The sequence below is a fragment of the Drosophila sulfurigaster genome, chromosome 2L, assembly GCF_023558435.1.
Source record: "Drosophila sulfurigaster albostrigata strain 15112-1811.04 chromosome 2L, ASM2355843v2, whole genome shotgun sequence".
Taxonomy (NCBI): domain Eukaryota; kingdom Metazoa; phylum Arthropoda; class Insecta; order Diptera; family Drosophilidae; genus Drosophila; species Drosophila sulfurigaster.
This window is the reverse complement of record NC_084881.1, coordinates 10,966,869-10,992,703: the sequence shown is the minus strand read 5'-3', so window position 1 is coordinate 10,992,703 and position 25,835 is coordinate 10,966,869. Positions and strand designations below refer to the sequence as shown.

At 36.3% G+C, this 25,835-nt stretch overlaps 5 protein-coding genes across 11 annotated transcripts; 2 read left to right on the top strand and 3 right to left on the bottom strand.

The window, feature by feature from the left end:
* The first annotated feature begins 429 nt into the window (after nt 1-429).
* LOC133850006 (tetraspanin-17) lies at nt 430-4,249 on the top strand. 6 transcript variants are annotated; one of them, XM_062285978.1, is made up of 6 exons: nt 432-929; nt 993-1,073; nt 1,134-1,412; nt 1,486-1,596; nt 2,135-2,251; nt 2,359-3,005. In XM_062285978.1, exons 1-6 carry the CDS (start codon nt 645-647, stop codon nt 2,425-2,427), a joined length of 942 nt encoding a protein of 313 aa, XP_062141962.1. In that variant the 5' UTR covers nt 432-644; the 3' UTR covers nt 2,428-3,005. The 6 variants fall into 6 exon arrangements, 3 of the variants coding, with proteins under 3 accessions (XP_062141961.1, XP_062141962.1, XP_062141954.1); XR_009895571.1 differs by lacking the exon at nt 1,486-1,596 and adding an exon at nt 4,159-4,249 and having other exon boundaries at nt 444-929; nt 2,359-2,512; XR_009895570.1 differs by lacking the exon at nt 1,486-1,596 and having other exon boundaries at nt 444-929; nt 2,359-2,512; nt 2,738-3,005.
* Nucleotides 4,250-6,388: 2,139 nt separating this feature from the next.
* On the top strand, nt 6,389-7,560 carry LOC133847806 (odorant receptor 42b-like). The gene is made up of 3 exons (XM_062283041.1): nt 6,389-6,540; nt 6,578-6,947; nt 7,018-7,560. The coding sequence occupies exons 1-3, from the start codon at nt 6,389-6,391 to the stop codon at nt 7,090-7,092; spliced, it is 597 nt and encodes a 198-aa protein (XP_062139025.1). The 3' UTR covers nt 7,093-7,560.
* Nucleotides 7,561-7,779: 219 nt separating this feature from the next.
* Nucleotides 7,780-10,709, bottom strand: LOC133845329 (beta-galactosidase). Its single transcript, XM_062279765.1, has 6 exons — nt 10,460-10,709; nt 10,228-10,391; nt 9,663-9,813; nt 9,255-9,597; nt 9,051-9,198; nt 7,780-8,985 (listed from the first exon to the last, which is right to left on the bottom strand). Exons 1-6 carry the CDS (start codon nt 10,610-10,612, stop codon nt 7,881-7,883), a joined length of 2,064 nt encoding a protein of 687 aa, XP_062135749.1. The 5' UTR covers nt 10,613-10,709; the 3' UTR covers nt 7,780-7,880.
* Nucleotides 10,710-11,763: 1,054 nt separating this feature from the next.
* On the bottom strand, nt 11,764-17,388 carry LOC133844444 (breast cancer anti-estrogen resistance protein 3 homolog). Of its 2 annotated transcripts, XM_062278435.1 has the most exons (8): nt 17,184-17,388; nt 16,845-17,126; nt 16,587-16,770; nt 14,881-15,235; nt 13,296-14,294; nt 12,799-13,233; nt 12,335-12,741; nt 11,764-12,275 (listed from the first exon to the last, which is right to left on the bottom strand). In XM_062278435.1, exons 1-8 carry the CDS (start codon nt 17,239-17,241, stop codon nt 12,149-12,151), a joined length of 2,847 nt encoding a protein of 948 aa, XP_062134419.1. In that variant the 5' UTR covers nt 17,242-17,388; the 3' UTR covers nt 11,764-12,148. The 2 variants fall into 2 exon arrangements, with proteins under 2 accessions (XP_062134419.1, XP_062134429.1); XM_062278445.1 differs by lacking the exons at nt 16,587-16,770; nt 16,845-17,126; nt 17,184-17,388 and adding an exon at nt 15,566-15,838.
* Nucleotides 17,389-18,634: 1,246 nt separating this feature from the next.
* LOC133844453 (homeobox protein H2.0) lies at nt 18,635-25,378 on the bottom strand. The gene is given in 4 exon segments (XM_062278456.1): nt 18,635-19,037; nt 19,101-19,440; nt 19,442-19,652; nt 24,684-25,378. Coding segments are annotated over 4 exon segments (1,317 nt in total). The 5' UTR covers nt 25,195-25,378; the 3' UTR covers nt 18,635-18,782.
* Nucleotides 25,379-25,835: the final 457 nt, after the last annotated feature.

Below are 25,835 nucleotides of genomic sequence, written 5' to 3'. Positions count from 1 at the left end.
CTAGCTTTTTGGGGATCAGTTTCGCAGAATGTTGATAATTGTAAACTTTTATTTTCAAAGTATAAACAAAAAAATAAGATATTAAATTGTGTTTACGATGTTGCCAATTTGAATATTTTTCATATTTTTGTTTAAGAGCTCGAACAACAATTTACAACAATCATTGCAGTGATATAAAATCTTAATATAAGTCTTTTTTTCTTTCAATATATGTTTACATTTTATTTGGTAGAATGTTATTTTATGTAGCATTTAGCAGCAGCGATTATATCAATATAAGCACTGCATATTCGGCAGTAGAACGTACTATCAAACAGAAACAGTCTGCCAAAGCAAATTGTTAAATAGTGGCAACGCTTACTGTCACATAGTGGCAGCTTGTAAGGTTGCTGTTAACTTTATGTTAATAACGACGATTCAAAACAGACTATCGGAACTCTCTTACCAACATACAGGTATTGGCCAATTGCCATCTATTGTCTCAGTCGCACAACTGCTATGTCGAAAAACTGTGGCTGGTAAACACAGCTTTTCGTCGATTTTTAGTAAAAAAAAAATTGTCAACCATAAAAAGAGTCATTCGATTTCAAAAGCGGTCAAATATTAGTAGTCGTAGTATTAGAATCTCAATCTGTTATCGCAAAATGCCTGCGGTGCGAAAATATCGACGCGAAACAAGTGAAATCAGTTGCTGCCTCAAATACTTGCTCTTCACCAGCAATGTACTCATCTGGATGGCAGCGCTTCTTGTCCTCGCTATTGGCATTTGGGCCTGGACCGAGAAGGATATGTTCCGCAACATTAGCAAACTAACATTCATTGCCTTGGATCCCGCTTTCGTACTCATCATACTGGGCACCATCACATTTATGCTCGGCTTTATGGGCAGTGTGGGAGCGTTGCGTGAAAATACTTGTCTTCTGGGAGCTGTGAGTCGACAAGCTTGGTAAACCAGATATAATATAATATATGTATATATATTTCATTTACAGTATGCCATATTTTTGAGCGTGCTGCTGCTCAGCGAAATTGGTTTCTGTGGCCTGGCATTTGTGCTCAAGGACAAAGGCTGGGTACGTCAATAATGAATTATAATGATATTATTAGTATTACTTACCTTAAAATTTTTGTAGATTAAAGATCAGGCCACGGAGGGCTTGCGCGCCTTTATCAAGCATTATCGCGAGGATCCCGATCAACAGAACTTAATTGATTGGATTCAAGAGGATTGGCTGCAATGCTGTGGCATTGATGGACCCAAGGACTGGGATAGCAACAACTATTTCAATTGTTCGTCCATTGCTATTGGCAGTCGAGAGGCCTGCGGTGTGCCCTTCTCCTGCTGTCGCCGTCGACCGCAGGAGGTAATTAAGAACAAGCAATGTGGTTACGATGTGCGCAAGGAGGGCTACGTAAGTGACAATTAAGTGAGGTGCTTTAATTGTAGATCTAACAATTTCCACATATAAATTGATACACATGCAGCCTGTGGATAGGAATATTCATGAGCGTGGATGTTTGCGCGCTGGCGAGGATTGGCTAGAAACGCATTTAATAGGCGTCGCAGCCTCGTGCGTTGCACTGCTCATTATGCAGGTGCTGTCATCAACTCTGAATTATATTTACCTCAATTTATTTTGTGGTTTTATAACATATTATGTGCTTAGTTTTCTGATTATTTTTCGTTGATTTTAATAATTTCCGTTTTAAAAAAGAGCTTGGACCACATAATAATTATAATATTATGAAATTTTCTAAATCAGCATCAAAAGCTGAGTTGACTTAGCTGTATCCGTCTGTATATCCGTACTAACACTTAGATCTAATCAACTTTAATAGTTAAGGACAACGAAGAGGGCGGTTCTATCATGTTTATAACTTAATTATCAATAGCGGCTAATAGTTCCTAATTATCATCCGATACGAATTTATAACTTAACAGTTTAAAGAGTTAAACTCTCCAATGAATTGATAAGCAGGCAGGAACTGACTATAATTTCTCACAATTCATATTATTGATATTATATTTTTTACTTAAATTTGATTTATTTATTTATATTTTATTTATTTATATTATTGTTATTATATTTGTTTTTGTGCGTTGCTTATGTTTTCCCATTTTTTTAAAATACAGAATGGAGAGTTATCAAAGATCATTTATGAAAAAGGCTGCGTTCAGGCTGGCGAAGAGTGGATCGAGCATAATTTAATTATAATTTCAACGGCCGCCATTGGTGTTATGTTTTTCCAGGTCTCAGTTTTGTTTTACTATTTTCTTTAATTTTTTTTTGTTTATTTTCTTTTTATATCCATTCATTGTATAGAATTGCAATACTAATTTATATCATATTCTTACAGATCCTCGGCATTTGTTTTGCGCAGAATTTACGTGCCGATATCTATACGCAAAAATCGAAATGGCACTGACAAATGGCTCACGCTGCCCCCACAGCACTTTAGAAAGAGTTATTAAGGTAATTAGAGATTTAACGCGCTGGAGAATTGAGATAAGGTAAGAAGAACACCAGCAACAATAGGACAACAACTAGAACAACTATAACAATGGATCTACGCTTCGGTTAGTACACTATACACTATATACTATACACTATAAATACCTAAACTAAATGTGTGTCTACTAAGAAAAAAAAACAAACGAAATAACGCATTCCGTCTCCATGGACATTGACTAAAAACTATTAACTAGGTTGCCAAATTTTTTTGCTGTTTTACGTAGGCTTCTCTTTAAATCTAAAACAAAATCAAACAAAGACGAGGAAAAAAGATAACGACAATTTGCATACATTTTCTATACATTTTTACACAACGTGAAAACAAAATGATGGAGAAGAAAATAACAAAAAAAAAAAGGGGAAAAAAATTACTCGAAATGCAGCTGTGATATATTTTTAATGAATGTATAGAAATGAGACAACTCGAAATGCATATGCAAAGAAATTTTCACACACAATAAATAGAAGTAAATCTAAAGAAAACCAAAATCAGAGCAACTTACTTCGGGTTACCGAAGATTTAATATCCTTGCAGTTTTTTTTAATTTTATCTACTGACTACTTGAAATAATATGAAATGATACAATTTTCCGGTTTGTCTTTTTATTAATAACCCGATTCAATATGGGAGAGTATATTTTGGCAATCGTATTTATTATTTCAGAGGTAAAAAAGAGAAAATCAAATGCTCAATTGCAAGGGTATTAATTTCAAAATAATTCTTACAAAACTCTTCCTAATGTAAGCAGCAAAATCTATTACTACAAAAACCTACAACAAATTGATATTAATTGCAGTATTTTTGTAACAATAATACTTAAAAGATGAAGGCAACAAGTATTTTTGTGTGGGGGCACAATAAAAAATATACAGATTGTTTTTCGACGAGCTTAAATGAAAATGCGTGGTATGTGAATAGATATTAGCACATACTATATACATACATATATATATTTTTGCGAACTTAATTTAGTTTATGATTTATAATTTACATTATTTCCAAGGGGCCGCACGTCTATCCTTCGTTTATTATTGTATAATCTTATACATAACGACTTGCAACTAATTACGTGAGTTGGGTACGCAATGGGTTTTTACAAAAGACTGCTGTCGAATTAGTCGAAAGATATTTGGAATATAATATTTGAAATTATATCTATAAGAGGTTCGAAGCAGCTAATATTTGTAAGTGCTTAGTATATTATTAAATATGAGGTCTATTGAAAAGGGTTGTAAAACGATACAAAATAAATCAATCTATTTGCTATACACATACAGACACACACACACACACTTACTATAACTAAGTGAATGAACTCAGAACAAGTAGGTGAAATAATTACGAGTATACGTCTGAGTTGTAATAGAATCAGTGAACAACTGTTAGTTTTTTCTTCCTATGCAACACACACTGCCCAATAAGAGATCCTTATTTTAATAATAGATCTACTCAAATTTCGGAGCATTTTTATCTAATAAAAAACATTTTTTGAAATACTCCTCTTGAGAAACTCATAAATTGTAAAATTCACAATAAAATATATAGATTGAATATTTTGACTGCAAAATGTACTTTGCAAGAAATCTGAATCTCCATTTGCCAATGAACAAAAACAGAAAAACAAAAATTTATTTAAAATTTAAGGCCAAGTGAATTTGATTTGTGCAATAAAAGTGAAAACAATGGCTGAAAATTAAAAAAAAAAAAAAACGCTACCGAATACCGAGAAAGTCAATTGTGAACGAGCTAAATTTATTATTAGAATTGCTAAATGATAAATTGTAAACACAATACCAGTCAGTAAATGAAATTAACAATTTTAATTAGTTAAGAAATGTTTATTGTAAAATGTATTAACAGCTACGATTAGCTTGTCATGGTTGTTGTTGCGACAGCAAAATCAAAAAAACTGCTTCTAATTAAATAAAGAAACGCTTGTAAATTATAAATCTAAACCGACTTTTCAGTAATCTGCGGGGCTGGTAAAATATATTAAATATTTCATTTAAATTTTAAGATCTATTGCATGTAAGTATGTTTATAATATTTAAGAGATGAAGATGTTATTTACCAAAGGAGTCGGAGTAGGAAAAAGTATAGCAATGTGCTCTGAATTCGAAAACTTGGGAAACAAATATTATTGCAAATTATAATAGTAACATTTTTTCTTTTGTAAGCAGTGAAATCTATTACAACAGAACCTACATTATTGATAATTGATATTAATTGCTGAATTTATGAAGCAATAATAAAAAAAGTTGCAGGCAACAAATATTTTTCTGTAGCTACACAAATGAATATAAAAATTGATTTTCGACGAGCTGAGATGTGATCTTTATGGAGTTTGTGATTTATATTTTTCCTTTGTGTAATTATCAATATACAACTAATTAAAGGATTTGGTTTCGCTAAAGGTTTTACAAAAGATGGCTTTCGAATTAATTGAAAGATATTTGAAATATTAGAAATATTATTTTAGTTGCATGATCGTAAGATTCTGTTTTGCTTCATCCGAAGTAGAGGATTATCTTACAATAGTTATATTGCAATCTAACTGTTTTTTTTATTGTAATTAACTAACCACATCTTTTCAGATTTCTTTCTTTTCCTTAGATTGAATAAATTGTTGTAATATCATAATGAATTATGCATCTTCGTAAAATTTAATAAAAAAAACAATTAGATACAATGAGATGATTTCAATTGATCAATTTAAGTATCTTTTTAATATGTTGCACAATTCTATAACGACCTTGAACTAACAGAAGAAGACACATAAGCTTTGGGCATTTGTTAATCGACCAGTAAATATTTGATTTGCATCAACTTCCATTCGCTTCATTTATTAAGCAACACGTGTGTAAATATGAAATTATGGTTGCAGTCAGAACTGTGAGCATTACCAATAAATCTGTGAATATTTTATGTGTGCCGAATTGCAGTTGCTAAAAATGCGAAACGTGCGATTAATTGAATGCCTATTCAAGTGTAAACCATTACGTGTAATATCCATGACGTAGCTTAGACTCAATGCCAAGAAAGTGCCACCACCTGATGTAAATTCATTCATGGAGAATACGCACTTTTCCAATTGCAAAATAAGTATTAAAAATTCTGAAATGTTCATGTAACGCACATATAAAAAGGGCTGCAATGAAAAGAGCACAACAGTTAAATTTGAGATACGAACGGGATTCTTAAGTGATTCGTGATTGAATTTAACTTTATTTAAATAGAGTAATATGTTTCGCAAATACTTGCAAGAATCTTCTACCTCGTCTGAGATGTTGCCATCTCGTGATTCTTTCACGTTTGCCAGTTATTGGCACACTTTGGTTGGTTGGAGATCTCCTGCTACGAATCGGTCAAGTCGCTTGATGTACATAATGTATTCTATAATTGTAACGTCGTTGGGTTTCTATCTGCCATTTGGCATGATAATAAGCTATGTGAGGGAGTTCAATAACTTTAAGCCAAGTGAACTAATTGTATCGGTTCAGTTGGTTTTCAATACACCTACCGGATTGATTAAAGGTGCTATCTTTTGTTTTTCTGTGTGGCGATTAGAGAGAAAGCTAAGGAGTTGCTGGATCAATTGGACAAGAGTTGTGTTACCCAAGAGGAAAAGTTGCAAGTGCATCGTTCAACCATACGCTCCAATAGTATTTCCCTCGTCTACATAATCGTCTACATAATCATTTATGTTTTCTATCCACTGACTTCAATTTGCACAGCTATTATCAATGGTGTTGCTCCTTGGAATGTCTATAATCCTTTTCTGAACTGGCATGATGGTAAATGGCAGTTGGGGCTAACCGTTGTAATTGAATATTTTGTGGTCTCCATCATTACCTACTATCATCTTGCGATCGATATGTGTCCGACTCTATTTGGTATGAATATTCGGCTACACTTGAATCTATTGAAGCAGCGTATTCAGAAATTGCGAATGGATGACATGGAATCGGAAGTTGAGGACTACGAAAAACTCGTTGGCTGCATCAATGACCATAAGATTATACTAAAGTGAGTGATGAATCTGATTTACAACCGTAATTAATTGATGTACTTATAGGTATTGCAACGTCTTGAGACCTCTCATTTCGCGTTTTGTCTTTGTTCAGTTTATTATGGTTGGCATAATATTTGGTCTTTGTTTAACGAATTTAATCTTTTTCGCCGACTTGTGGACATGCATGTCTACTATATCCTATATTTTTGGTTGCATTTTTCAAACATTTCCTTTCTGTTACATTTGCAACTTGTTGGATGACGATGTAAACGATCTAACTTTGAGTATATTCCAATCAAATTGGTTTGGTTGTTCTCGACGTTATAAGTCCTCTCTGCTGTACTTCATGCACCAGGCTCAGCAACCAATTCATTTTACAGCTGGCACCATTTTTGATATATCTTTGGCCACTAACATAAGCGTACGTATTTTAACAGTTCATTCGATATGTATATATAATTATTTCATAATGTTTACTTCGTTTATTTAAGCTGGCGAAATTTGCATTCTCGGTGGTTACAATAGTACAACAATTCAATTTGGCTGAGAAATTGCAACAAAAATGAATATGCTTGTTATCATATAAATATACTGAAGATAATAGTCACAGTTTAAAAAGACACAGTAAAAATAATCTGCGATAAATTAACCCAGTTTAATATAATGCGATGTCCGAATTTGGGTAATCTCGCCTTTTCAGAATGTTTGTTTTTTGATACCCGTGAAACACAATTATGAATATGCTTGTAAGCATAAAAATATACTGAATATGCTTGTAAACACATAAATAAACTAATAGTCACAGTTTGAAAAGCACACAGTAAAAATAATCTGTTATAAATTAACCGAGTTTAATATAATGCGATGTCCGAATTTTGGTAATCTCGCCTTTTCAGAATGTTTGTTTTTGATACCCGTGAAACACAATTAATTTACCAACTTAATACTAAATGCACACTTAACAAATAAATCGAACAAATTTTATCATGAATCATTTATTTGGTGTATAATTAAATTTATTTAAAAACTTACAATAAAATAAAGTGAATTTATAATTTTAATCAAAATTCCAATGAAAAAAAGAAAAATATTCAAAATCATGAGATTTTGGCGAATGGCTGAAATTTTAATAATCTTAACGGAATACAGAAAGAGTGAATCATAAATGGACTAAATTATTTAATTGTAAATTAATACACTATAAAAATAATACCGATCAGTAAATGAAATTACCAATTTTAATTAGTTAAGAAATGTTTATTGCAAAATGTATTAAAAGCTAAGAATTAATTTGGAACAGCAAAATTAAAATAGTGCTTCGAATTAAATAAACAAACGCTTGCAATCTATAAATCTAAGTTGACTTTTTAGTGATCTGCGGTGCCTCGCTGGACTCACCATCCAGCTGAGCCACTGCATCCAATTGCACCGCCGGCAGCTCTGATCCATTGACTGTCTTATTGCATCGCTGATACTCCAAAAGAACCAACGAATTCTCACCCACTTTCAGGAGTTCATTGGGCACATAGAGCGTAATTTGTGGACCACCCAGCGGCCAATAGCGTCCCAGATTAAAGCCATTTACGTAGGCAACACCTTTGCCCCAGCCGGCCATATTGAGATAAGTGTCTCCTACTTCCTGAACCGAAAAACTTCCTGTATACGCAATGGGACCAGTGCGCAACAAACGCTGCTCGGCAACTTTGGGATCAAGAGCAACGTCAGCACGCTTCGCAAGCCAGGCTGCGATGGTAGCTTCCTCTAGAGGAAACGCTGTGGTTGTCCAGTTCTCTAGGGGCAAGTCGCCGCCATTGTGTAGCTGCATTGTTATCTGGCCAAAGATACCTTTGGTGTCGTTGGCACGATCGTAGTTGATGCGTCCCTGGTTCTCGACCAAAAGTTGCAGCGTGTTGCCCCAGCCCTTGCTCAAGGGCAGCTGATAGATACGCGCCTCCCTAGACAGTGTGCCCACCAATTGACGATCTACGAAGACATGAGCGCGATCGCGTAAGTCTTCCACCTTTAAGAGTGTTGGATCCAGATCCATGTCGGGCAGCGTTGTCTCGTACAACAAGAGTCCAGAGTATTGATCGACTTCCTCAAAGGATTTGGGTTTCTCTGCGGTGACAGGTGTGCCCTTGGACAGCGCAGCACGTCCCTCAGGCGAGAGCAGCTCCAAGGCAGGCGTCAACTCCACTTTGCCATAAGCCAAGCGCTTGGCCGGCTCAAGAGTTATCTGCGGTAATTCCAGCACCTCGCCAATCACCTGCTTGACCAGCTCATACTTTGTGGTCACGCCACCCGCTTCATCCATCACAGCATCGTAGTCATAGCTGGTTATATCAGCCGCATAGCCAATGTTGCCATCCAAATCGTAGTTGGCACCGGCCGTGAAGCCAAAATTGGTGCCACCAAAGAACATGTAGAGATTAACGCTGGCATTGTAGCTGAGTATTGTTCTGGAAGAATTTAAGAGAGGGAATTTTGTTGAATTCAATTATATTATTTTTTATGTAATACACACTTTAGGGCATCGGCCACTTCTTGGCCATCGCGTCGCTGATTCGTCTCCTGCCAGTGCGTCAGCCAGCCAGGATAAAACTCTGAGTTGACCAGCGGACCAGTTGGCTGAAGTTCGCGCAACATTTTCCAAATGTTTTCGATCTCAAATACTACAGGGTTTTCAATCTATATTAATCTACATACAACTTGAATATATGCTACTTACTGCGATCGATGCCAAAGTCTGTGGTGGCAAACACATTATCAATCTTGCCACAGCTCATTCTTTCATTGGGTATATCGACGGTGAAGAGCAGCGCTTTATTATCCACATACTTTTCGGTCTCATCGCGCAACCAATTTAAATAGTCGTGATCACAAGCATAATATGCTGCATATTCATTCTCAACCTGCACCATTATGATCTTGCCACCGTTGCCGATCAGCAAATGCTGCAGCCGTGGCATAAGCTGAGCATACCAAATGCCCACCTCCTTGATGTAATCCGCATCGTTGGTGCGCACTTTAATATCCGGATATTTGGTGAAGAGCCAGTGGGGCAAGCCACCCTATAAATTATATATATTGAACTTCATAAAGGTCATTCAGTTGCCTACTGTTATCAGTGACTTACGTTATCACGCTCTGCGCAAATATATGGGCCGGGGCGAAGTATGATATAAAAGTCTTCCTCTTGCGCAATTTCTAGAAACTTCACCACATCGGCGATGCCCTCCCAGTTGTATTCGCCATCGTGTGGATTGTGCAGCGACCATTCAACATATCTGATAAAAGGGGGAGTATTAAATTTACATGAATGTATATTAAAATCTTGAATATGTGGCCTATAGTATTTATTTCATTTTTAAGTCAGTCAAAAGATAAAGTGTGTTTACAAGTCGAAAAAAGCGAGAGCTTAATCGTTTACTCGAGAATAAATATTTAGAGAGCATATCTTGGTACAAGTAACACCGCTTTTTTCTAAATTTAAGAATTTTCTTTTACTATCACACTAACTATTTCGGATTGCAATTGCGTCACAAGTTTAGTCTTAAGCTCAATTGAAAATTTCTTTTGTTGCCCCGCTTATCAGAAGAGTTTGCTTATTAATAGTTTCCTCATTCAAAGTTCACACTGAGTTTTTCTATAGTCACGTCCTACACGATGAACTGTACTTTATCTCGTATCTTTTTACTCACGTATCCAAGGCATTGAGACCTGATGCTCGCATGGTGCGCAGACGGCTTCGCCAGGCATCGGGCAGGGCACGGAAATAATGGAATGATCCGGAGACATAGCGAAAAGGTTCTCCATTCAGCAGAAAAGTGTTCGCTGTGTGATCAATGCTAAATGGAGGCGTGTCCTGAAGTTAGCAATTAATACAAGTGTTAATTATTGCATAAACAATACAAGTTTCCAAAAAGCTCTCACCTCTGTTACGACATCGTCGCTGCTGCTGAGTCCCACGCAGAGGCCAACAGTCAATGCGATCACCAAAATTAAAACACCGCCGCTCATGGCCAATGTTAGTTTGCGAGTGCAGCGAAAGCCGCCGCCGCCGCCAGTTTGAGGCGAACTGCTCATTGTTAATGCGTATGTGTGCTTTTAAGCTTTCAAGTAAGCGCAGCTTTAAGCTCTTTCGCGTAGCGTAACTTACAACTGATCACCAGCACTGCTCGCAGTCGAATGTCAATGGGATTGCATTGAGTTGGGCAGGCACTTTGATCGCACACTTCATTTGCTTGTTGTTCATATACATACTATTCTGATAAGTCCGCCTGGAGTGGCTGATAAAGCTAATGCCGGGTTTAAGTTGAATGCCTGTGGAATCGTAATTGTTTTTTAAACAATCGCTAATATTCCACTAAGCAAGTAGGCGCTTATCGCTATTGATTCAAGTAGTTATAAATAATTATGGTTTTATCTAATCTATAATCTTTGTAAATGAAATCTGTGATGTTCCAATTGATAATCTTAATCGTGTTTGGTCTTTGGATGACAATAAAAAGTAATTAAGACCTAATTAACGGTTGGGGCTTTTCCCATGTTGGTCCCATTTATTTTAAAAATCACTATTACAAAAAGAAATTATAAATTATTTAACATAAAATATTCTTTGCAATAAATGGGAGGTACATATAGGAAAGTATGTTTTATGTATTTGTATGAATTTAATTGTAGAGTGCCATTGAGTAATATATTGTAGACAGCAGATTTTGGAACAATTGTCTATTTTAATGGTTGAAGATTGAATCCTATAAATTATACAAATATACCCTTAGTTATATGTGTTTTATATCATTTTGAGATTTGAAAAAAATTGGTAAGTTTTACTATTATTTTCAGTGTTGTTATTTTTCATTCCCCGATCAAGCCATTGATTTTTTTTCTGTAAACATTTTAGTCGGGTCTCATCTCAACACTCGTCCCTTTCTGTTTACATTTTAAATAAAAAGTACACAAGTATTGTTTTAATATTTCCTTTATTTCATTATCATAGTTTACTGTACTATCACTTATAAAATTGCAAAAAAATTATATCATCCAAGTTCATGGTCGTATAAATGTATGTATAAATGATAAATTTGATTAATTGTATATTGTCCAATCTATAGTTATAATACGTTATTTAGTTGAATATGTGTTAAGTACTAGACTATAAATGCCTTTGGTAGTGTGCTTTAATTTTTCTTTTCTTTCATTTTATCAACTCTCTCCGAGAGTCCATAGCTCTACTTTTAGGATTAGGGTAGATTTTGATTACTTCACTTTATAGATTGTTAGTGTGAATTTTATTTTGGGGTGGAAAGACGTGTTATAACAAATTCTAAGTAGTTACTTTGGCTTAACTAAACTTTTAAATAGTTGCGTATAGTTTTGTATCTCATTTATAAAATATTTGAACTGTAACAAAAGTGCTTCTATTTCACATAGGCTGAGGTAGAACCAGCACGAAATTACAGGAAGCTAGATGAATCGTTATGGGATTGAAGAAGACTAGTATACGTAGACGTAGACGTAATTATAGATCGAGTTTTGATTGTGGTAAATATTATGGGTTTGGCTTAGAAAACTAGAGTCCATATAATATCGTTGTGTTGGGTATTTTTTATACAGAATTTAGGCGCTAATGCTGCAGAATTTATCGGCCATCAGGGTGAGCACCTTTTCGAGTTTGCCATGTCGATCCTCTGGCTTTGCCGTGGCTCCCGAGCTGCCCCACAGAAACTTGACGTGAAATTCGGTGCTAAAAAGTAAAGCAACATGTTAAATCATTTTGAGGATTAAACTTGGCTCATAACTAACCGGAAGGCATCCGCCAACAGTTCATCCAGTCTGGTGCTGGCTTCCTCCAGAATAATCTTGGCATTCTTGCGATACAGATCCAAGTTCTTAAGGAAGCCACGCGATGCATCTAAATGCTGGAAGTTAATGCTCATGCCAAAGTCGTCAGCCTTTGACTCCCAGGGCGCAATGCAGGTGTTATAAAGTGCCGGACGCTCATCGATATTGCCATGATTGATAATATCCAGCACGGGTCGATCGATGAGCAGTGCATAGAGCAGCACATGGGGCACTGTTGTGTTGGGAGCCTGCGGATTGGAAGCCTCATTCATGCTGCTCAATGTGGGACGCAGTTTCGCCTCGAATGTGAACGCACTGTCCGTGTACTTTTGACGCAGAATGTGCCAGGCCTGATCTAGTTTTTGAATCTGCCAAAAGATATATCGTTGATGAGATGTTCGTTAATTAGAAGCAACTTTGCTAACCTGCGGCATGCATAGACCCAACATGATGGCACAAAAGCCGAATAGATTTCCTAGCGCTGTTTTTGTCTCCACGGCAACTTGTATCCACTTGCTCAGCAGCTCGGCGCGATCCAAGTCCGTTTGACATGTGAGTATGGTGACTGCCACCATCAGCTTGATGCACTGCGTGCGCTCGATGATGTCCTCGCGAAACACTTTGCCATGTGGCAGTGTTAGCAACTCTAGGCCAGAGCAGCTCAAGTATGAATCCAGCTCACTGGACGGTTCGTCCAGGAATAGACCGATGTCGATGCGTGTTATATGCTCGGCCAGCAGCTTAGGTCCCGTCTCTAGCAGCATCATCTTGAAGGTGTTTAGTGCATCGCCGTCTAACGGTTTGTTCTCCACCGATGGCAGCAGTAAGGTGACAAAATTCTCAAAATCAAATTTGCTGCACTATAATGGAAAAATAAAGATTGGTTTAATTGAAGCAGTTGAAAATATCGCATTTAACTCACCAGCTTGAATTCTTCGATGGGCAGCGAGAAGAGCTGCTCCTCAGCAGCCATGGCATCGAATTCGGTGAAGCTCTTTAGCGTGCCGTTCGAGGCCGAGCTAGTCATGAATCTGGGATTCTTAATGATGACGCCGCCGCGTTGCAGACAAATGTCACTCACATCTCCGGGTGCCGAATCGCCTGAACCGTTGCCCGAATCGGAGCCACTGGCTTGATAGGCCAGCACAGCAGCCATTGGCTCCTTGCGTGGCTTAGGCGGTGGACTCGGCGGTCGATCCGGTGTGTCCAGGCTGCAGTTGCGTGCCAAATTGCAGATCCTTGCAGCCGCCTGTTGTCGCAGCGCCTGCGCTGCCGATGTGCTCGGACGTGGCAGGGATTGAGTGCTGAACTTGCTCTCCAGCTGTTGTGGCTGCAACTGCAAATCGCTGGTGGGATTGCAACGTGCGATAGTCTGAAAGCGTGCCATGCCATGTCCATTGGTTGATTCCCCCTGCTGTTGCTGCTGCTCCTGCTGCTTGTTGATGTTGCTCACAACCATTGCTTGTGCTGGTGTCAAGCTCTGCGAGCGTTGTTGCTTCTTGCATGGCAATCGCGGCGGTGGCACCTCACGTCGCACACGAGGTGGCGAGCAATGTGGACTCGAGGGAGTCGCCGGCTGCTGTTGTGCCGTTCCTGCTGCTTGTGATACTTCACTGGCCACCTGACCAAAGCGAAACACGCCGCTGCCTCCTGTTGTGCTGCCCATTGGTGAGTTCAAGGGACTCAAGCCGCGTAATCCAGCCAGCATTTGTGTGTGCAGCTGATTGCCCACAATCTTGTGGCCATAGAAGGAGAGTGGATATGTGCGATTGCATGGATATTGTATCAATGCACCAGATGCCGCAGAGATCGGCTTGCCCGAGCCCACATAAAAAGTGATTAGATCCGGCACAGTGTCAAAGGCGTCCTCCTCAAACTGATACTGAACTCGCTCGTATACAGTCTCAGGTTGTAGCACCAGCTGCAATAAAGAACATTTAAATATTTTATAAATAAATTACTTTTTTTCTTGAGATCATATTCTTATTGCTTTAATTATCATGTTTATAGGTAATAATAATATTCAAGTTTGAATACAAGCCTCCCTATTCGTACTTGTCATTTCTTTCACATTTAACCTTTTAATATCAAGTTTAAATTCTCAAAAATTTCGAATAATTACATAACACTTTTAGCAGTTATTCAAATTAGTATTGATTAAAAATATTACTTTGCTATACTCTTTGAGGTCATGTGGAAGTTCTGAAATTTTCAGTTTAAAATATTAATGAGGAATGATTTAATATGCTAAACATATGCATTAAAATCATTTCATTCCCAAATAACTTTTTATAATCAATCATAAGTACTGAAAGTATCAGTATGAAGTTATTAAAGCTTGTAGTTATTTTTTTTAATTTTATAACAATTATATAAAATAATAATTTAAAATAGTAGTAATCGAAATGATGGAGTACTATTTGAAGGTATATTATAAAGAAGTTGGTTATAACAATCTACTACGTATTTAATAAGAACATTATATCCTTTTCATACATTTCTCTCACCTTATTGAGCACAAAATGCAAGACCGCCGCCTTGCTGCGACACGTGAGCACATAGTTATCCGGCTGGGAGGCGCAATCACGGACCAGAAAGTCTCCCTCCCGCTGCACAATCTCCTCGGCACGTTGTCGAGGCAGTGCACCATGGTACCAGGCATGTGAACGCAGTTCCCGAGCATCCAAACTCAGCTCCCATTCGAGGGCCTTCTTCAGTGCGATTGCCTCCTGTTGCTCGTTCGGATTGGGCGAGGAGGCGATGGGGGTGGATGCATTGCTGTTGTTGCCGTTCTCCATGTCGCCAGCGATGTTGCCCCAATGCGGACTGTTGCACTTGGAGCGTGGTTTTAATTCCTCGTATCTAAAACGAAAAAAAAGAGAAAGTGTGAGTTAAGCATTTCCCTTATTATGGGTAATTTATGTTGTGTACATTCGCGTGTACATTGCCCCCGATGGCCGGGCTTTTGTTCAAAAAGGGAAATTTGCTCCCACAATAATTGGTCCTTTGGTATATGTAAAACTTTTGTCTGAAGTTCAAGTGCAAAAAAAAATACTATGCAATAGTAAAATATTGTAAATAACGGGCTATAGAACTCATTGACGTAAGTTTCTATTTTATGTTTTGTAATACAAAACTAATAAATGCTTCTCTTTTAAATGTAATTTCAGTAAGAAATTTGTTATCACTCACCTGCAACGCCCATTTTTCTCTAACGTTTTTTCTTTACAGCAAACTTACAGAGGACACGCCCAAATAGATTGTTACAAAACTTAGTTTATACTTTAACTTGGCAGCTTTTAGAGTTTTTTTGTTAGTATGCATATTAGTCCAAAATACAGTTTCTTAATTTTTTATAAAAAAGTTTAATTTTGAGCTACGTTATCTGCAACTGTTCGTTGGCTTTCCTTATCGTCAACCTCGCGTCTGCACTCTTTGCCATCCAAATTCGCTCTGTGCTTCGCCCACCCTGGCACAAGTCGAATGTCCTTGTGGGGGTTGTTCGCTTATTCTCAATTTGTTTGTGTTTTGTTTCGCGACTTTTATGCCGCCCGCCTAACGGTGAACGATTTTTATTATTTTGTTTCCTTTACGGGAAATTCTTGGCGCACATGCGCACACTTTTTGTTATTGAAATATGCTTTCACGTGTGTCCCAACTGAAGTTGTTGCGTGGTGTTTGGGGAGGGCAAGTGGATGCTATTGGATCTTGTGTCGATTATGATATATCGATAAATAAATTACATTCCAAATATAAATTGGCGCAACGTTTATGTTTAATTTATATTTATGTGGTTAAATGTCATGTTAAAAAAAATAATTTCAACCAATTTTAGAGTAGTTTTAAAATTAAGGAATGATAATAATATTCTATAACTGTTATTTATTTTTACTGTGGTTAGCGTAGTTTAAAATATAAATCAACAATCAATCAGCTATAAATAGCGGCAAACAATTATTTTACTTATGATATTAAGCGGAACTAACTACCATAAAAATTGAGGTCGATATAAATTCATATTTATTGTGGTCATTCTGTATTTTGATACCATTTTGTTTCTCATTTTATTATATTTGTTTACCTCACGCTGCTAAGCTAAATACCAAATATATGTATGTATCTTTTCCATTTTGTTTATTTATATTTCAATGATAAAGCAATGAGAATTATTTAAAATAGGAGAATGACTAAATGAAATCTAATCTATACTTACATCGTTGCTGGTTCATCGAATGTCAGCTGTTTCAGCACCTTTCCACTTTTTGTGGTAATGACAGCAGCTCCTCCGCTATCATTGCTTCCCACTATATTATCAATAGTGCTTACATCTTGATAAACCAAGGGACAGGAGCTTTTGCGACGCGGCACTGGCACCGCACAGGGAGCACTTCGCATTGCTGGACAGATAAACCCGCAGTATCTTTAGATTAGGTATTAAGAATAATGTGAGTATATCGGATATTGGGGTTACCTTCCAAATTCATTGACTGCCTCCGCTTGGCACGTACGCCGAGCAAGCTGTTGAGCATTTTCTGGCGATGGCTCATGCTGCGTATGCCCAAACGCTTCAGGTCCCGATCGGTTATATCGCCGATATCGTGGACTGTGGAGTACATTTGCAGATTCTCCTCATATTGCTGCAGTTCCAGCAGATTTAGCCACTCGGCAATGCTCAGCCTCGAGTTGTGCACAATCATTGCGACATCGTCGCGACGTCTGCTCGCATTTGGATAACGAAAGTTCCACAGGATGCCTGCATTTTAAGTACTATAATTAATTTATGTTTATTTCTGCTTCCTTGAAGACTCACTGCTTCGTCTATTTGTCGCATTGCGCGGCTCCAATGGTCGCGTCTGCACATTGCCCATATTTTCCTGTAATTCTATTTAACTACACTATATAGAGCTTCAACTGCGATTGTGCACATATAACATAACACAACTATTCTGGCTGTGTAATTAAGCTGTCACATTGCTGCGCGTTTCATTTACTGAAATTTCAACCGCTCACTGCGCTTATTGCCAACAAACTGAGCAAACGAAGCTCCAGAAAAACAACTGAGTGAAAGTGCATATTTACCTAGTCGAAGCTTGAATACTCTTTACTCTGTGATATAGCTTCATATAATTTTTATGCATGCAAGATTATCAAAAAAACAGAATATGTTGAAGTTAAAATCGAAATGGAGTAATTTGATTTATTAATATTTTAAAATAATAAAAAAATAATATTAAAAAAAAAATGTTAACCAAACAAATACTTATTACATTTCAAATTGAAATCATATCAAATAATATTTTGATCACTATAGTCAAACAATATCAAACATTAATATTCAAAAAATATTTTACACCCAACAATTTATTCGATATAGTCAATATCAATCACTAATATTAAAAAAAATATTTTATACCTTACAAATTCTTCAATTTATTTAATGCATACTCATTTTAGAGTATTCGTAAAACAATAATATTATTATTATTGTAATATTGAAGTAGTATTTCAATGTCGAGCGTCAATAATTTGCGCTCACTGTTTGCCTAATTGTCTCTCTCTTTGATCCACACACCGCCGCCAGCTGCCCCCGCGCTTGACCAACTGTTTGTCGTACGTCTTGCGTCTTGCGTCGCCGTCGGTATCGGGTTTTATCATTGTATAGATTAGAAGGTCTCGTCGCAGTTCCAAATTGTGCTGATCACAGCGGTATACCCCTAATTAAATTTTCGTTGTTCATGTGAAAGAATAAGTACAATATAAGAAAATGGCATTGTGTGTTTTTGTTATTGAGAGTCTCAGTTTTGAGAGACACCATTGAGAGTTCTTCAATTCGAAAGACGAAAAAATATTGTGAGAAAGAGCAAGAAAGAGACGTGCAGTAAATTTGAAATATTTTAGGGGTTCTTCATGATGAGTTTCAGCTGAAATATTTATTTTGTTTAGTTTGTGTGGTTTTTATTGGCTTAAGCAACTCATATAGTATGTGGGCACCACATAGAACATGATGTATCTTTATTTATCCAAGGAAGCTGTGTATATTTATTTGGTTTTCAGGATTGAATTGTTAGTTAGTACAATAATTGCTGAGACATTTCTAGAGATGAGAAGGCTTGCTGACTGAAGATTGCTTTTAAATTAATTCAATAAAGTAAAATTTTAATAATATTTGGGAAAATTTATTTTTTATGATCTATCTCTGAAAGAAACTTAAGAAAAATCTGTGCTCAATGAATGAAAAACGCAATTGCAATTTTAGCAAGGATTTTTATACATTTATTTAGTCTATAATCTTTACATGTTAATTTACTTAATTTCTAATTGGCAATATGGCAATAAGTTAAATTCGTTATTTTTGTTTTTAATAAACTACATATGTTTCTACATGACTCACAATGATTTGCACGTTTTGTTACTCTACCACATCTATTTCAATATTATCATCATCGTCGGCTTTGTCGCTCAACTCCACACTGGAACAACTATCCGAACTGTAATCCAATGGCTCATGGGGTCTGACGGCCACAGCTCCAGTTGGCAGAAGCATTGGCTTCGCTGCACTGACTCCGGAACCCAACTGCGATGGAGGTTGCTTCTCATGGCCACTCTTGAGATTCTCTCGTGTGTGTCGCCATTTCATGCGTCGATTTTGGAACCACACTTTAACCTGTAACAAAGTAACTTTATTTATTTAAACTTCTACGTAGTTTTTTTTGTGCTTTAAACTAACCTGTGCATCTGTGAGGTTGAGTCTGGCAGCCAGCTTACGTCTGTCAGGTTTGGTAATGTATTTCTGTTGCTGGAATTGTATCTCAAGTCCTTTGCGTTGAAGATTCGTGAAAACGGCTCGAGACCAAGAACGCTTTCTTTTGCCATTGTTATTGTTGCCGTTGCTACTTGCATTGTTGTTGCTGTTGGCATTGTTGCTGTGATTGCTGCTGCTATTGCTGCCATTGCTGTGATTGCTGCCGTTGTGTGTGTGTCCGCCATTTTGTATCGCGACACCTGTTGCCGTTGTGGGAATGTCCAGTAGCTGCTGCTGCTGCTGTGACGCAGTCTTGGCCAAAAAAGCGTTGCTGTTGCGTCAACTGCAGCGTCTTCAGGCTATTCAAAGTGGATGTTGAACTGTGCAGCAATGTTGCTGCTTTGTGTGGATGTTGCTGTTGCGGGTGTAAATGTTGCGACTGTTGCTGATGCAGTTGCTGTTGTTGTTGTTGTTGCTGCTGCTGCTGATGGTGGAAACGCAGCAGCGCATTCGTAGCCAGTGTTGGAAATGATGTGGCTAAAAAATGGTTAGGTTAATAAAATGAGGAAAATTAAATGAGAATTAATTTTGAATGTTGTCAAAAATATTCTGAATTCATTTTAATAGAATGATTACATATTAAATCTTATATTCATTAAAATGTTAAATACTTAATTATTATTTATTATAAAATACTTATAAATTTATTACTAAATTATGTTATAATAATATTTTATTTACACGATTTAATTTGTATATGGAAATTATTGTGAAGTATAAATACATTGAAATATTTTTCTTTCTGATGTTTAATTGTATTCTTTATTATGTTGTTTTTTTTTAAATATTTTTCTTTCAGATGTTTAATTGTATTCTTTATTGTGATTTTTTTTTTTTGTCTAATTATCTAAATTCTATTTTGCCTATTTTGTAACTTTTCCCACTTTAAGCCAAACTGTTTTTTCATTCAAAATTCCAATGCTGTGATTTTATTTATTTTTACAAGTTGGCACCCGACATCCTCAATGGTTACTTATTTATGTGTGAACATATATCCGCCGGGAAATAATATATTTTGCAATACAATTTACGCATTTCCCCTGAGTGCACAAGGCTGAAAAGTGAACAACAAATAATCGACAGGGGAACAAATATTAAAATACAATTTTCGTAAAAATAAGTTGAGTAAATTATTTTGAATGAAACGCACGTTGAAAATATTTAAATGAGTTTGTTTATAATAAAATTTTCACTTAATTGGAAATAATCAGCATTGTAGGTAAACAAATTGTTTACACCACAGCGCCAAGAACCAACATCATCAACAGCTACAACAGCAACAACAAAAACAACAACAACAGCAACGAGAAATATACCACAACAACAAGAGCAAATATCTCTTATTTGGGGTAATCGAGCACGACATGAGGCACGAGATGTGCTTGAGGCATATTTGGTGGGGCAAGCGGGTATTTGTGTATCTCTGTGTGAATGTGTGTGTTTTTGTTTCGTAGCTAAATGTTTTTTAAATACGTTTACAATAGAGCAACTTATGAGCTAATAGTTTCTTTTCATTGGTGGCAACGATTAAACTAGTTTATGCATTTTTATTGGTTTTTTATAAACTCTGCGCACGGTTTCTAAATTTGTTTGTGCTCTCGGCATGCGTCTAATTATTTGTTCATGTTGCATTTTATTTACTCAAAACTCAAGCGATCTTTTGTCTATTTACATTGCAACGGAAATGCGCTACAATTGCATCTTTATCTGTATTTCTATCTGTATCTGTATTTGTATCTGTTTCTGCATTTGTATCTGCATGTGCATGTGCCATGTGCAAGCATTGGATCTTAATTGGCGGCATTTGGTTTCTGTCAACTGCCGCCTTTTCGTTCTAATGAGTTTTCCATCGATTTTCAACACCTCAGCGCACCTTAATTGCCGCATCTTAGACAATGATACATATTTGTAAATAATCCCTCAATGCTGTAAATATCTTAATGAGTTGTGATCATTCTGGGCGCATTTTAAATCATTGCCTGCCGCTGCCTGCTTCTGTTCTGATGTCTTGATTATTTGCGGCTATAAATTTATGACCTGCTTACAATTGTATATACAATTAATTGCGTTTGTGAGTTGGTATTTATGGTTTTGCGAATATTTATCCAGTTCACTTTGCGGATAAACAACTGAAGGCATTCCGAGTGCATCGCAATGAAGCAAGAGAGAATCTTCTCACACTGAATAAATTCTCGGGGATTTGTGAGAATTCCGCACGCGAAAATATCCCTGACCCTCGAAAAGTGCAGCTGAAACTTATAGTCTACTTATCGGATCAAAATATTTATTATTTCAATACATATAATATTTTTAGACATCTATCTAAAATATAAATTTATTTTATTCTTTAAATGTTTATATGTTTTACAGCTAATGAATTGTTTACTCATCGAAAATGCAAATTTATAAAATTAGTTGAAAATAATCGTAAAATTTGCTCAATTCAAAATATTATCAAGATGAATATTTCCATTGTATTTAGCATCGTATAACTGTTTAAAAATAAAAAATACAAAGTGATTTCGTTTCAATTGGCGATCATCATCATAAAGTTGCCCAATCGCGATCTCACTGATTAGTAGAATTTATATTCAGTTTGATAACTGATTGAAATGATGTGTTGAGGCAACCTTAATACGTTGACCATCAAAGATATAGATCTGTTAGCCTGGGTCAGTGAAAGCGCACCTGCTGTAGAGAGAATTTTGACAAAGTCAGCAGGTTATATGGTTGAACACGTATTCTATGTGTCGATCATTGATCATTGGCACTGGTGGAAGACACAAGCAATTGGATTAACATATAAATTGTAAATTAATTAGGCAAGTGGCGCCAAATTATGGGCCCCAACCCGCAGCATTCAAACTAGGCGATACATAAATAAGCACAAAAACCAAAACACAAGTAAAACGAATTGAAGATTTTCAACAAATCCATCGATCGATGGGTTGATGGTCGATGGATCGATCGATCGCCAACTAGAAAGCAAAAACAATCAAACAAACTACTCAACACCCAAGGCTGAAACAGCAACAAATATCTAGAGGAGATGAGGAGAACTATAGAAAGAGATACAGAATCTGGATATGGATATGGATGGATGCATGGAATTGTGACTATGGTTGAGCCATCGGTATTTTATGATGTGCTATGCGATGCGATCAATCCATCACAAATGAATGCACACACATAATGAGAAAGAGGGAGAGAATCTTCTGACTGTCTGTTTGTCTGGCTTATTCACCAGTGAAATAACTTTGGCACCACAGGTAGCCTGGGCCAGCCTGGGCCACCACAGTGGGTGGCTGTGTAAATAGTTGGCCTCGGTTGGCCCCTAAAAATACCGCAGAATAGCAGCATAAGCAGCATAACTTCAATCAGTCAGTTAGGCAGTACCTCAGTCAGTCAATTGCCTGAATGCTGCATGTCATTAACTTAAACGGCAGCCTCCAATCTGGAGGCACAGTAGTTGGCCCCACCGGCGCCCCAATCTATCAGAGAGTGAGCATCTATCTGTAATGGGTGAGGAGTGAGTTCCTTTCGGGTGGTGGATGGTGCTTTGCACTCTTCAAACGGAACCATTCATTATAATTAGATGGATTGGCTGCCCAATGAATGACGGGCCAATTGCTCAAGCAAATAAACAAATTCGCTTCAATCGCTTTTCAATATTCCAATTTTTCGATTTTCCGAATTTTCGAATCGTTTTGTGAGCAGTCAGTTTATTTTTAAGCTCAATACTTAATTTGTTCATAAATTGTTGTTAATTTGGTTTTGGTTCTTTTGAATTTAATTTATTTAATGTAGCGCAGGATTGATGAAACACTTCAAAACTCTTGACCAGTATTTATTTTTGTTGTTGTTGATTGAGGAAATGTCGAATTTTATGCCACGTGCTAATTGGCATTTCATTTTCGCCCTCTCAACATCGCTGCGAGCTGATAATGTGTTTAAGAAGCATTTAATTTTGATAATAATTTTCATAAATGTTCATCTTGAATTGATGGCCAATTTATTTTGATGTGGCGCTAATTTGTTAGCCACTTTCAAAGGAAATTAAGGCGAAATTAATGAGTTTGGTTGTGCGTTGAAGTCATTTCTGGTTTCGTTTTTTTTTGATGAATCAAATATGCAAAAAGGAAGTGTAATATATACTTTTTGTTCTTCCTATTTATTACATCATATAGTTACATACTATAAGATACTCTTGAGATACATTCTTCTTGACAATATGATGACATTGTGTAACAAGAACTTCCGGATGCGAACGTCATACTGAGACACTTGGCTATTTAACACCCTCTTGATAAGTATTGTATACAAAACATTCAAGATGCATGGAGGGGACGGGGTGGAAATGGAGAAATTGGTAAAAGGGCAAACAACAAGTCGAACAATAGCAATCCAGCACAATATACAAAATATATTTCTCACTATTTTTCATATAAACAAGATCAAAGTGCACATGAGTCCATGAGTCGTCCCCCTGATATACAAAACAGCAGGAAGTAACGTAAATACAACAATATAGATATACATATATTTGTCGATTTCAAACTCAAATTCAAATTCGATTTCAATGCGATTCAATTCGATTGGATTTCAACAAACGAATTGTTTTCGTCAAGAACAGTTGGCTACAATAATATTGCACAATATGGCCACAGATCAACTAATAATTCCAATAAAAACGCACAATTTATGGCTCAACCATTTGGTTTCAGACCAAAAGTGTTTCATGTTTTCTCCGGAATGTAAATTTTCTATCATTCTTTTTACATCGCGATCGCAATGCAGTTTATAATGAGTCGGACCAAAGAAGATGTCTGAATTTGATTGGCAAATGGGAAAAACTTCCTTGACGCATCTTTTGATCGTCTGCTGGTGATTGTCTTTGTAAGAGAACAGAACCACATGAAAGGATGTTGAACTTTCAATTAATGTTATTAATGATTGGATCATATTAGATCAATAATTAGCTAATGTGGGTCTATATAAGTCTACGCTATTTTATAGGCTACATTTTAACACTTTGTTTTATAGGCATTTTAGTTAAGTACAAGTTTAGGAAGCTTTTATTTTTTTAGAAAAGTCAATTTTGAAAAATTGAAAAAGTCAAATTACAGTTAACAAATTTGATATAGATATTTTAGTTATTAAAAAAGTTTGTTATATACATATATGCATTTTAGTTAGGTCCAAGTTTAGGGAGTTGTTTTTTTTAGAAAGTTAATTTTGTAAAATTGAAAAAGTTAAATTACAGTTAATTTTTATACAGATATTTTAGTTAATAAAAAAAGTTTGCTATATTGGCATTTTAGTATAAGTTACAAGTTAAAATTTTGAAAAATGAGAAAAAAGTCAAATTACAGTTAACTAATTTGTATAAAAAAGCTTGGACAGTTTTTGTGAAGTCTAGTTATAGAGGATCTCGGCTACATGTAGAGTCTACTAATATTCTAGCAAATTATTAATACAAAGTGTCATAAGTTAAGTAATAATTCTTACCATGCTCTGCTGCACGTATAGGTGTGGGTCTCAGCACTGTCTTGTAATCCATATAAAGTCCTGGATAGAACTTATCCACTCCCGCATAGGCGAAGGCATGTGGAACATTTATGGGCGAATGCTTGACACTTTCCGTGGTCTGTGGAAAGCAGCTAGGAAATGTGCAGCATGCATAGAGACCACCGTCACAGCATTGTCGTGAGGATGAAGGTATTGATAGGGATGCCAATGGATCTGTGCGCTCGGAGCTCAACAGACGATCGACACTGAAACTGAGTTTCACTTTGGTTGTGGAGTTGTTGCTTTTGCTCGTTAAAGGATTTTCACTGGTTACACTGGAATTGGTCACTAAATCTTTGGTGGGCAGATCACTATTGGAGTTGGAGCCATTCTCACTGTCCGCAGGATCATGACTGCTTGTTTGTAATTTCATTTCACAGTCGTTAAACACATGCGTGCTTAGATTTTCGGGCACACTTTGTTCCATATTGGCACTTTCTTGTAGTAACATTGCACAATTTAATTACACTAATGAACGTTATTAGTATAGATTGAATAACATGCCATAAGTTAAGTTAACTCTATGGTAACAAAAAACACCGTCGCTAAAGGAACCTCAATGATACTATGGCACAGAAGTCTTAAAGGGGGGCGCATCTAAAGTTGAAACCGTTTGCTAAGACAACCCACACGGAACTGAATGAACCGGCCTGGGAGCAGACCCAACCAGCGATCATCGATTGCCTTTGGGCGCATACGAAAAAGTATTGTGTTAAAGTAAATCTCAGTGATCGGCACAGTGGTCAACATTGGGATTACAAAGTATATATTATTGTATGCAACGAAAAGTGCACACATTCATATGAATGCACAGAATATATCATAAAGAATAATTAAAAAAAGTCATTAATATCTTAATTCAAAATTTATAAATGCTATAATTGAAAATGTAATTCTATAGAAAATATTATTTAAATTATGTTGAAGTAGACATGTTCGAATTTGGGTATAAAGGTAGGATTAGGTTTATGTCAAATTACTATTTTATGTTAAAAAACATTATTCTGAAATTATCTAAGTCTTTTTAATTAATATGCTTCGTAAAATTTATATCAGAATACTATATTTAATTAAATTAAAATAGTTTCACAT